Genomic DNA, 13174 nt, shown 5'->3' with positions numbered 1-13174 from the left:
TTATATAGGATTATATATTCCATATATATTTATAATTTATGTATTGCAAACCAAAGCTCTTTCCAGTTGTGTGCTGTTCTGCCATGACCAACTAATTTTTTCCTCCTCCAACAAAATGTTCACCTGATGTGCCAAGCAGAGTACTTTTTCTCTCTTCAGGCATTTAAAAATATTTACAAATAACTTAAAATTAAACATAAACAAATTTTGAAACAAAATGTCATGTTGAAGGCAAAATGAGAAATGTCTGTGTTTTGAAAACTTCAAAATAAAATCTCAGCTTCTGCAATATTGAAAAAAATTTCTAAAATTTCTTAAAATTACTTAATTGTAAGTAAGTAATACTTACTATATAGTTAATTATCTTACTATAAGTTACTTAGCTATAACTTATTATAAGTTAATTAGCTGTATGTCTGAAATATTTTGAGCACCTGGCATCACTACAGCTTTGTCTTGTACTATTCTCTGCTTCAGTGACTGGTTCCAGAGTCCTGGTCAGGAAGGAAGATGTGGTGTCCACAGAAGTTTATACTTCTGGATTTCAAACCCTTTATGTTGGGTCCTTTAAGAATAGGCTTCAAGTTTCATTTTATATCAAGGGAAAACTTTTCTACATTAACTCCTTCCCTGAATAGTTCCAAGTTTTGAGTCTTTTACTGCATTTCTGATAATTTACTGTGTCCTTAATCCCTTTAAATTTTTGTCATGTATCTGGTTACCAATATTATATTCCAGTGATTTGGTGTCTTGCGTCCACTCTGCTGTTCTTAACAATGCTGTGTGTTTTAACTACAAGCTTCCAAACAGGTGGCTTATTTACCAAAAGGATTATCTGTGTCTCTCATCTGTTTTCTAAGGCTTTTACTGAGGGGTATTTCTGAAGGTGATCTGAGCAGATTTGAGCTTTATGCAGACAATTTTTGTGGCACTGGGTTAGCAGGTGTCAACATTTCATTCCAAGCTAGCCAAGAAAGCAAAAGATAGGTGTGTTATATAAAGGGGAAAATCTGTATCAATCCCTTATTTCGTTCAATTCTGTCATGCTAAGCAAATCTGGGACTGGGGCAAGAGCTTCCCCCAAGAGTTCAAGGCACTTGAACTGTGTGTGAAGATTTCATTTCAACATATCTCTCGTAATCCCGCTGTTCCTGCCTCTCACAGTGATTGTCACAGGAATTCAGCTTTATCTATTTTCTACTTAATTGCAATGTTAGAACTATTAGAAGATTCCATGAGATCAGTGATATCAGTTGTGTAGACTCCTTCTTTATGATGTTAAAGCCTAGATCCACTGAGGCATTCTTTGCTAAACCGTGTCATGTGGTCTGCACTAGAACTGTTGCTCTGGTGTCTGACTGCTTTTCAGTTTTGCGCTCAAGCAAGAAATCTGGATAATTCAAACAAGAAATCATAGGATATTTGCTCTCCATCTGTTGTGGTGTAACCCCAGCCAGCAGCCACTTGCTCACTCCTCACCAGCAGGATCAAGGAGAGAATGGGAAGGGTAAAAGTGAGAAAACTCCTGGGTTGGGATAAAGATGGTGAGAGTAAAAGCTGTGGAGGCAATACAAAACAAGGAATTCATTCACTGCTTTCCATGCTTAGGCAGGTTCAGCCTTTGAAGACAAGCAGAATGGTGACTTGGGAAGACAAATGCCATTACTCCAAAGATTCCCCCCTTCCTCCTACTCCCCACTGTATATTCCAATCATGATGCCATAAGGTCTGGAATGTCCCTTTGGTCAGTTGGGGTCACCTGTCCCAGCTGTGTCTCCTCCCATCCTCCCATGCACCCCCCGGTCTCCTCAGCAGCCTGGCAGTAGGAAAAGCAGAAAAGGCCTTCGCTCTGTGCAATCCCTGCTCAGCAATAATAACAACAACATTTCTATATTATCAATCCTGTGTGCAGCACAAATCCAAACCACAGCCCCATTCCAGCCACTGGGAAGGAAATTATCTGTACCCCAGCCAAAACCAGCATGCCCTCTCTCTCCAGCAGCAAATTTTTGAGTGTATCCCCATGCCTTCCTCCACTGAGGTTTTTCAACCCTCCTGATTAATGATAGTCACTACAAAAGGTTAAACCTGGAAAGCTGAGGAATCCCATGTTCAGGTCTCAAGCTGAGCTGTTAAAATACAGGGATTTCCCCCTTGGTATTTCCTCTTTTGCCATGTGTTATGTGAAGGGTCCTTTTTCTAGACCTCAGGAGAATAATTACTGTTACTGGTTATAGCGGCCTGAAGACCTCTGTTGTCCTTGGACACAGAATAAGAATAGTTAAAATTCTGTGCTCAGAATATTTTTCCTTCAGAATATTGGCTCTGAACTACCCATAAATGCATTGCTTTTACACTGTTACTGTGGCCAGCTCCTTGTTCTAGCTCCATTTGTTTAAGGAGCATTTAATAATTCTGAAAGGAATCTGAGGATATGCACTGTACCAAGTGAAATTGGCGGTGGCATTCCATTAATATCTGAAGCACAATTCAAACCTTTCATAATTTAGCAAAATTGCCTATTTACCTTATTTATTTACCTTTATTAACCTTATTAGTTTTTAGAAGTTTATGAAAATCTTGAGTAGGCTTCTCCCACTTTGTACCTTCAGCCTTTGTGGTTTTTTATTTTGGGGTCAACATGAAGGGCTTTGCACTTGGGAGGAAGAAAGGGTTTGTCTTTAGAATTCCTTTCAGTGCAGGGTAACCGGTTACTGACTCCACATATTTTTGTTTCTTAATGACTTGGCATTTTTGCTCTACATTTTAAAAGTCTTTGAAAAGGTGATGGGATCAAGAAAACAAAGTGCTGGGGAAGAGCTCAGGGAATTTGAATTGTGCTCAGCCTGATTTGCTTGTACCTGCAGACAAATAGAGTTCTTCAATCAGTAATGCTGTTTGTTCTTTTTTTTTTTTTTTAATTTTATTTGTCTTTTCTTAATTTTAAGCTTTTAGGTCTTTAGAGATTCTAAGCAGTGTTGTTACAAAAACAGTAACAAGCAATTTCTGCCCATAATCTGTGGGTTGTGATGGCTCTAGAATAAAAACTTGTTGCCAGATCAATTCATTACACTCAAAAAACGAACTCTTGGCAACCATGTAGTCAAAATAAAAAAATCTTCTTTGTGACTTTCAAGGATCCCTTTCTTGCTTGCTAGATTTTTAAGCAACGAAGAAATACCAGTGTCATTTCTCAGATTAAGGACTTCTAAAGGGCTTTCTTGAAAAGTAGCCTCATGCCATGCTGCTTGTTCTGGAGTTAGAGATGAAAAAAATGGGGTCTCTGGAAACTTGGAAACATGGGTTTCTTGTTTCTCTAGCAAAGAATTACAGTGCAAGATTTAATGAAAGAGATTTAACCTAAAGTCACTTGTTTGTCTGGATTTTGCTGGGGAGATGGTCACTGACAAACTGGTTCTGATGTTTCAGCATGGGAGGCGCATGATGGTGGATCAGTGCACGACGTGTGACTGCTTCCAGTCAGCACCTGGGAAATACGCTCTGAGATGTACCAAACTGAGCTGCCAGGCCTGTCCAGCGGTGAGTGGGAGCAGTCTGGGGATCTGCTTAGGAATGTGTCTGATGAGAGTCGTGTTCTTCTCTATACACACTATGTCTGGTACAGCTCTGGGGCCTTTGGCCTTTCTTCATGTTTTTCTGAGAAGTCTTGGCTCTGTGATCTTTCCATGAATTGGATGATATGCACCAAAATTGATCTAAATCATCAGCGTAGCAAAGATAGCTTTACATGGTACTCAACTCCACAGGCAGATTTTATTGTTCAGTTTAGCTTATTTACCCTTAGGGCAATATAAAGTTTGGCAAATCATTTGCAACAGGAACTGCTGACTCCTCTTTCCTACAGTGTTATCTGTCCCTCCAGGGACTGGCAGCTCAGACAGATCTCCCTACTTCAGGCCTTTCCTATCACTCTACCAAATTGTCTAAAAGCTGGGCTCAGTAGCATCTGTTTGGTTCCCAGCCCACGCCTTTAGTGATTTGAAGTCCCCTTCAGTTCCCACTGGTTTTTGAAATCTTTGCTTCTGCTTTGGTGCCATCACCTGCAAGGAATGAGTTTGGCTGAGAAAGTCAGAGGGGTATAGGGATAATATTCCATTTTTACTCCACTGACCAACAGTGTACCAGGATTGCTTGATTAGCTCTGCTCAATTGTGTAGTTTTCTCTCTTAGCACCAAGACCTCGAGCAGCAACTAAGTGAGTTGCAGAGGCTGGTTTGATCTCCCTGTGTCCAAAGAGCACAGACCACCAGCTAAGTTTCACAGAAAAAAGTCTTAAATGCCTCTTCCTCTTCTTCGTCCTTTCCCTGGATAGTGGATGGAGCCCAATGGGCCCAACCAAAGCCAGGGCCTGTGCAAGTGGTGGCCATGGTGCCCAAAATCCACATCTCTAATATGATCATGTGGGATTCCTGGCTGATGTCCAGGAGAGGCATACACTGACAGGGTCCCTGCAACACAGAGGGGCAGAGTTCTCGATGAGTCCAATCTCCCATCCTGAAGTAGAAGTGGGAATGACTGGAAATGTAGTTAAGTCTCTGTAGAGAGTAACTTCTACCAATAAAAAAAAAAATAGCAAGACTGCAGGTTTGAATTATTTCCTTCTACCCCTTTTTTTGAAGAATTGTCAACAGTGTCCCAGCTGGCCTGTTGTGAGTAGAAAAATGATGATGTGACTTCCAGGGACAGGTCAGTGGTTAGGACAACCCAAGACTAGCCAGTTTCATGTGGAGAATGCAGCTCAGATAATTCATAACTGTTCCACTTGTCCACTGGGCCATCAAACTGGCCTTGACCCCTTTTATTTGGTGGTGTAGATGTAGCCTGTGACAAAAAGGACAATCTGGAATATTGTTTCTGTGTTCTAGACCCTAATATCACCCCTTTGATTATAGACATAGGCTTCTGAAGGGAAAATAAATGGCCATGCTCAGTACTGAGCATCTTTCTCAAAATATAACTTCCACAAAATATAACCTGGCAGATCCATGAAAAAAAGCCCAAACAGATACACTTGATATACTTGTGGCCAGAGATGTGTGCATGTGTGTGTTCCCACACAAAGATACACGAACATCCATTCTTGCTGCTCAATGCAAGGATCCAGCTGTAGAACTTAAAGGTAGAGGAGTCAATATAATATATAATAAAAAATAAGATGGGGAAACATTCCTCTCTTGATTCTTTCACCACCCACACATTTCCCAAACAGCTCCATTTCCCCACATGACCCAGACTAGACAGAAAACCCTGAAGTATGGGCCATTTCCAGTTGGGCTTATTAAAGACTATGAACTTGTGTTTGGGAGATGTGCAGCCACCCAAGGGAAGTTGCAGGTCTAGGACTGTATATCCCTTCCTAGCCATTGTAATGAATTTGTGGAGCTTGAGGGGGAAAAAAAATCAAGTAAGATACAGAATGTCTTCATCCCCCTAAGGCCAGTGGGATTCATACACTTCACAGGATCTTTCCTGTCTCAAAGCCTTTGACTTCATGGTATACCCAGATTAAAGCAATTCCTTGCTAATGGATAAAATTTAATAGTACAAATGGGTTAAGAGTACCAAGTCTCTCAGGAGCACCTGCTTTCTCCTGGGTGCTGAAGCTGTGTAAGGAAAAGCACTGGCAATTGAAATGCAGCCAACTCCAGCAGATTCTGCTCAGGAGGGTTATTTTTTTGGTCATTTTATGATCTGTTTTAGGTGCTTATATTTTTGCTAGTAGGGAAAGTTCATCTAAGTAACAATGAACTACGTTTTTCCCCAATGATTTAATAGTAACCACCCCTCCCTAAATTTTCTTTCTATAAAAAACATATGGATAACATGCATGCCTTCACTGAACCAAAAAGTGTTTGTTTTCTTAAAAATGTTTATCTCATCATAAGCAGCTGTTGGTTATCTGGAGCAGCTGGGGACGTTACTGTGGGACACTTCATGTGTCAGCTCAGTTCCTTTCTGCTTGGTTTGGTTTTTTCCTTTCCATTATCCACTCTATACCTTTCTGTCTCTCCACCTAGTGCTGCTCATTCCTCCATGCTCTGTCACTTTTTTTCCCTTCATGCCACATGGTTTTCCCTTCAGTGCTGTTTCTGGAGCTCCATTATTTTCCTTTTCTTTCTTTCCTTTCCCCTTTTATTATATTGTACCTTCTCTGATGCTGTTGCACTCTCTGGTACTATCAAGCCATTTTCTTTTTCTTTCCATACTCAAAATTTTCCAGCTTAGCCTTATTCTGCCCTTTCTCTGCCCAATGCTTACTGGGTATTTTGCCCTTTTCTCTCCAGTTTCACCATTTCCAACTGCTTTTCCATGTTTCACTGTGAAGAATTCATTGGTTTTACTGAGTAGCATTTTTCTGGCTATGACTGTCTACTGAATCTTACTTTTTTTTTAAAAAAAACAACATCTTACAATAAATATAGGATGCATGCTTCAAACAAAATAAACCCAGCAAAATGTCCTTCACCTTCTAGAACTACAGAAGGCAGGAAATCCCTGGCTCTTGCTGTGGAAAATGTGTGCCAACTTCATGTAGTATCAGGCTGAGAGATGGAAGGGTTCAAAATCTTCAGGTAAGTTTTAAACACTCTTTTATTTATGAGTAAATGTAAATGTATCATCCACTTCTGTTGAACCCCAGGGAGGAGCATTTTTCTTCCTTTTTGATTAGGTAGCATGGTGGTTTTTTGTATCTCAGAATAATTGATCGAGGAAAGTAATTTGTTTGTAAATGAAAAAATAGGAGACTTCATACCGCAGTGCAAAATTCTAGAGGGGCATTCTGGATTCAAGAATATTATCAAGGAACTTTAACTGGACTATGACTTTAAACAGGTATTTAGAGGAAATGAAAAGCCTATTTTAAATGTGAAATAGTTAAGTTGAAAATATGAATTTTGAGAAACTGCTCCAGCATAGAATCATAGAATGGGTTGGGTTGGGTTGGGTTGGGTTGGGTTGGGTTGGGTTGGGTTGGGTTGGGTTGGAAGGGACCTCAAACATGATCTTGTCCCAGTGCCCTGCCATGGCCAGGCACACCTTCCAACAAAGCAGGTTGCTCAGAGCCACATCCAGCCTGGTCTTAATGCATGATATGTTCTTAAACAAGAGTGGATATTTTTCTGGATAGTTAAACCCCATCCTCTGTCACAAGAGACAACATCTAAAATTTTCTTTTATTCCATTCCTGTGAACAGTCTTAGGTGGGGAGAGTATGGGAAGAGCCACAAAGCTGGGGAAGGCTCTGGAGCACCAGGAGGGGCTGAGGGAGCTGTGAAAGGGGCTCAGCCTGGAGAAAAGGAGGCTCAGGGGGAACCTTCTGGCTCTGCACAACTCCCTGACAGGAGGGGACAGCTGCGGGGGGTCAGGCTCTGCTGCCAGGGAACAAGGGACAGGATGAGAGGAAACAGCCTTGAGTTGCACCAGGGGATGTTTAGATTGGATATTAAATTTTTCCTTCACGGGAAGCATTGTCCAGCTTTGGCACAGGCTACTCAGGGCAGTAGTTGAGTCACCAGCCCTGGAGGGATTTTAAAAATGTGTGGATGTGGCTCTTAGAGATGTGGTTTTGTGGTGGACTTGGTTGGCAGTTGGAGGTTAATGGCTGGACTTGTTCTTAAGGGTTTATTCCAACCTAAATGATTTGGTGAGGATGTGGGTGTGGGTTTATATATATTTTCTAAAGAAGTTCCTCACTCACCTAAAAGGTAAAAAATTGTATATATGTCTCTTTAAAAGACAGATCATAGGCTAGACTCCCAAATCTCTCTCTTAGAGAAGTTTTTCCCCCTGAGTTAATGGAAATTTCTTCCCTGACAAAAGCTGGAAAAGGTCAGGTTTGGGCAGAGCTGTGATCAATATGGCCATGGAATTTAACAGAAGATAATGACTTTTTTGATAAATGTCACCACCATGGTACTTTAATTGAGTCATCAGCAAAGGAATATTCTGAAAACTTCCTGTCCCCTGTTGTTTCTGTGTAAAACTAACAGCCCTTCAATCTTTCCAGACAAACACATCCCTTCAGGATGGCTGCGACAGTCACTCCTGTAGAGTAAATGAGAGAGGGGAATTTATCTGGGAAAGGAGAATCACTGGCTGTCCTGCATTTGATGCCAGAAGATGCTTGGCTGAAGGAGTAAGTAGTGAAATGGGGCCTGTTCCCAGGTTTCTTAATGGACTCGTGTTTCTGGTACCTTCTGTGTGCTAGGGTGGGAAACCCCAACATTCTCCCAATACCTTGCCTAAACTGGATTTGAACTTTCTCTGAAATTCAGAAAGATGTAGGTTTTCTCTGTTTTAAAATATAAGCTGGCTTTCTGTGGGACTGTGCTGACCATAATTCTGTAATGAATACGAGGCTGAATATTTGAAGTATCAAACATTTGCAAGTGGTGCTTCTAACAATGTTCTTGGTTTGGGATCCACAGCAAAACTGTGTGGACAATGACACAAACTGAGAAATATGCATATGAAATGCTAAGATACTTTTTCTCTGCCATTACATGAGGTTAGGGAAAGGAGTTTTCACAGTGCTGTAGGAAGATCAAACTTCCACAACTGCAGTTGTTTAGCAGGATAAACCCTTTACAGAGCATTCACCCATGTTTCTTGTGATTTGAGGTTAATGGACACTGAGGAACAGAGTGAGTGTGAGTGTAGCACATGGGGCCCTGATTTTGTTTATCTGTCAGGTTTTACACATCTTACAAATGTTTATATCCACCTGTTCCTATTTTCTTGGGCACGGCAGGAAGCAGGGAACCTTTAATAAAGCTTGTGTCCAAACCACTGTGCTCATACACATGAAACAAATGGAGGATTTGTTATATATGATGTGGGAAAAAATAAAACTTCTACAGGACATTTCTCACATTGTGAAATTATAATACACAGTTTTGTTGTATAAACAAAGAGTTAGAAAAAAAATGCTGCATTATATTACAGGCTTGGGGTTATTATCATATTAAATGATGTTAATGGGAAATCAGTGAAAAACAGTTTACTTTTTAAACAAAATTTCTCAAACTGCATTTATTCTTCTTCTATCTCCCCCAAAAGAACTATTTCAGCTATAAAATTAGTATTTTTCATCTTGTTGCAGATCAAAATTTTAGGGTTTTTAATTTAAAAATCCTCCAAAATTAGCATGTAAGCTCAGGGGTTTAGTGTAACAGTGGCATCACCCTGCAGTGTAAAACATTTCTTCATTTTCTCTTTCACTATAGTTTTTCAATAATTTGCACATTACATATATTTCTGAGAATTATTTTCTGGATGGTAGCAATGAAACAAGTAACATGAAGTTCTTCGGCCTTTAAAACTTCCTTGACAGATGTGATATTTCTTAAACAGGTATAAGACTTGAATGTTACTGGTTTTATCCTTCTGGTTTCCAGGAATTTATTTGTATTTAATGTCTTTATTTTAGAAAGCTCCTAATAGAAGGTGACAGCGATATTTTCAGGTGTTGAACTTGCTAATAAGTCAATTACTTCCAATTAACTATTAGCAAATATCATCCCAAATTCAAAATCTTAAAATTAATGAAGATTATTAATGTAGATTTGTGATTTTTGTAAAATACAGAAATTCAGTGTTTTTTTTTTTGCCTAGTACCCTGCTTTATACGTCTTCTTTCAGCAGAACAGAAGTGTTACCACTTGTGTCAAAATTTGAATTTTCTGTTTCTTTATCATTTTAGGGCAGAGTGGCAAAAATCGGCAACACTTGCTGTGACACATGTAAGTAAATAATCCAGAAATCTGAAAAAGTATGAAAAAGGCAGAGTGTAAGTACCTACATTTTCAATATTATGCAGTGTAATGAAACAGAGCTTAGCAATGTGGTTATAATAAACCATCAAAGAAGTCCACCATCTGACTGGGATGCTGCTGTCATGTTTTGTCATCTAGAGCACGTGTTTTGACAGTGCTTAGAAAGAAATAGATACTCTCCACATTTTATGCAGATGTTAATTATGAATGTTTTATTTTATTGTTCATCTGGTAATAACAGGAACAGTCCTGCACATACAGCCTGACAAGTCACATAAACTGATACTACTGAATAAGTGAGGAAAACACTTCATGAATAATCTATCAACTGAAAATTAATTAATCAAAAAAGCCCAGCGCTGGTGGCAGTAATGTTTTTGTAACATATTAACCAGAAATAGTAGGGGAAAAGCATTCCTATGGAAGCCTGACTGCTTCTTAAATTTGGCAGTTTAGAAGCCAATTCTGCAACTCTTAATTTCATGCATCTTTGTGTGGATAATGCAAATGTCAGTCAAGATGTGAGAGTGGGACGGGTTTGCTTACATAAGGAAGGATTGCAGGGTTGGGTTCTCATTTCTAAAATGAATCTCTGAGGCATTTGTGAACAGATAACCTCTCAGTTTTCTCCTTTGAAAGTAAAAAATAATACTGTAGCTTATATAAAATTAAAAAAAAAGATAACAAAGGATTGAAATTCTCTTTTAAGGTCAGACTATCAACATCTTGCCTCTGTTATGTCTTTTAATTTTCTTATTTTTGCTATGCATGTGCTCATAAATAAAAGATGGCCAGCATAGCAGCCCATCACCACACTGGCACAGGAGCTGCTGCAATAATACCCCTGATGAAGGATGGTAACTCCTAGGGAGTTTGCAGCCTTTGCCTGTCTGGATAATCACTGAGCTCTGGCTTGAGAGACAGAAAGCTATTGAGAGACTGTCATCAAATGGATCAAACAGGTAATTTGGTTAGGGGAGCTTTAATCTACCAGGCTACAAGTAAGAAACACTCAAAATTATTTATTAACAAAAACAGATTTTGAGATTTAAAAGACAGGCTAGTGGGCAGGCTCTAGTAATTGTGAGTTCCAATCACTGTAATCAGGAGAAACTAATTCCAAATGAGCACAGATCAATGCATAGATTTATCTAACAGTTAGAGTAATTTAAAAGGGATAGCTCCCTGCAGCAGCAAAGGCAAATTGATCTAAGTGATGTGTACTGCATGCCTAAAACCTCCCATATTGAATGGATCTTCAAATCCTTATTCCCAGTGATGTTTTGCCTGGATGTAGCTCAGTGTCTCATGGACATATATTATGTTATCTTCCAAGGTCTTGAGACAGTCTGTCTTTTAGATGTCTCTGTGCCATAAAGAATTGGGAAAAAAACTTGTTCCCTCAAGTCCAGGCTGATGCCTTTGGCTTAGCAGTCAGTTGAGGAGCCAGTTTCCCTTTCAGTAATTTTTTAGTGTGTCTGAGGGCATTGTTCCGGCTTTTAAGTTTGTGGGAACACACAAGTGAACAGGTCTTGTTTTCTCATGAGAATTTTGTGGTATTAGCCACAGGACTTGATAATGGGCAAAGGATATTCCTTATTTTTTCACTTAACAAAGAAGTTGTGTCTCTGTTTCTCACCTCTTTTCTCTGTTGATCTCAATCTCACGTGTCTTGTTAAGTTGCAAGCACTTGCCTTTGCAGAGGAGGCACAGTCAACAAAAAAAGTAAATAACAGAGGTAAATTAACTAGAGAACAAGTTAATAAGTCAGGATCAAAAAGGGGATGAAGCTGTGTTGAGGCTCATGACTTTTTCTTTGCTGCTTTTCAATTGTGTGAACAGCTGTCCTTTCAGGTGGACAATTTTTGTAAATGAGTGGTGAAATCATTAAAAGAGAAAGGGCATTTCCAGCCCTGGAATCAGAAACAAGCTGCTTTTATTTTTTTTTTTTTTTTTTTTTTTAAATTAAATTTAAGGTTTTAGCAAAGCACAGAGTCAATTTGGTACCAACATTCTGATGGGAAGTTGTGTTTGCTGGTAGGAAGATGGATACCTTTCCTTTGTGTATGTACTTAGTTGTGCAGTTGCCCTGCTGAATTCCTTCAGTTTTCTGAATGCTAAAAATCAGTCCAATAATCTGTTAAACATGGAAATTTCATTGGTTAGCTAGAAATTAGTATGAGTAGGAGCCTGTCTTTTCACAGAGATATAAAACTATAGTAACACTACAAAGACCAGCTGTTTGGGCACAAAACACCCACTGAAAAAATGCATTGGCTCCTTGACGAGTTTTTAAATGCAGACCAAAACATGCAAGAGTTCAGAAGAAAATATTCTGGCTTAGTTTGTATTTGAGTATATTAATAATGAAGTTCTCTTTGAAAGTGGGGGAACAGAATCCCTGTTGGTTACCAGAGTTAACAGGAGAATTGTCTAGGACCAGCGAAGAGGGTGGTGTTAGATGGCCAAGGTGACTTTAAAACAAAGCAGTCAATTGAAAGGAAACATGAGGGAAATCCTCCCCTAGTGGAATTTCAGGGCTACAGTGTGAAATAGTCACACAACTCTACATTAATTACTTTAAGGAGACACACCAGCTAGGGATTTTACCAGGAATAACATTTCACTGACAGCAATCTCAGGAGTAAAGGAAAGTGAGTTACAAAAAGCCATTGTCAGCAGTGTCAAACATTTTTTTCTTTTTCTTTTTTTTTTACTTGGTAGGTGTGGAGGTGGACTGTCATACAGTTAGCACCAGACTGCAGTATGGGAATATCAATGGATGTGTGGCTGAAAAGGAGGTGCCCATTTCTCATTGTGAGGTAAATAACAAAAATCAACCCCCCTCTGCCCCAAGACCTTCTCTTTCTCTTTCCTAGAAGGAAACCTTTTCCTTCACCATGATTTCACTTCAGTAAGTGGAGCATCAGTTTCTCATTGATTGACTTGGTGTTAAGTGCATTGGCATTTATTTCCGTAAGTAATTTGGTGATGCTGAATTTTCCCTAGTCAAACCAGCATGTAAATAGGCACACGTGTTAGACACAAAGGCTTCCTTCATCCCACTCTCCTGCTTCTATCAGAAATTAATGACTCTGAAGTAGCTCTGTTAGGAGTTTCCACATTACAAAAAAAGGAATTTTTATCTTCACATTTGTGAAACTGATTTTCAGCTCTGAGTCTGTAGTTAAGCACTGAGCCTCTGGGTTGATTAGGGGAATTTAAATAGGTATTTAGATAAATGACACTTTAAACCACCTTTACACCTGAGTGCCAAGATTTGACTTGTGTGCCCTGTAAGCTCTGGGATTCCTCTGTTAGCCTTAGCACCAAGCTGTTGTGTTCTAAATGTCTTGTGTCTTCCATAATCAGATTAA

At 39.4% G+C, this 13174-nt stretch overlaps 1 protein-coding gene across 1 annotated transcript in view; it reads left to right on the top strand.

Moving 5' to 3' along the window:
• Nucleotides 1-13174, top strand: part of LOC131591380 (von Willebrand factor-like) — a 126631-nt gene that overhangs the window by 112247 nt on the left and 1210 nt on the right. Inside the window, exons 47-51 of the mRNA XM_058861995.1 lie at nt 3430-3540; nt 6495-6593; nt 8030-8158; nt 9725-9764; nt 12522-12619. Of these exons, the coding sequence (XP_058717978.1) occupies nt 3430-3540; nt 6495-6593; nt 8030-8158; nt 9725-9764; nt 12522-12619 (477 nt within the window). The remainder of the gene's footprint in view (nt 1-3429; nt 3541-6494; nt 6594-8029; nt 8159-9724; nt 9765-12521; nt 12620-13174) is intronic.

The sequence above is a fragment of the Poecile atricapillus genome, chromosome W, assembly GCF_030490865.1.
Source record: "Poecile atricapillus isolate bPoeAtr1 chromosome W, bPoeAtr1.hap1, whole genome shotgun sequence".
NCBI lineage: Eukaryota > Metazoa > Chordata > Aves > Passeriformes > Paridae > Poecile > Poecile atricapillus.
This window is presented reverse-complemented; position numbering and strand designations above follow the sequence as displayed.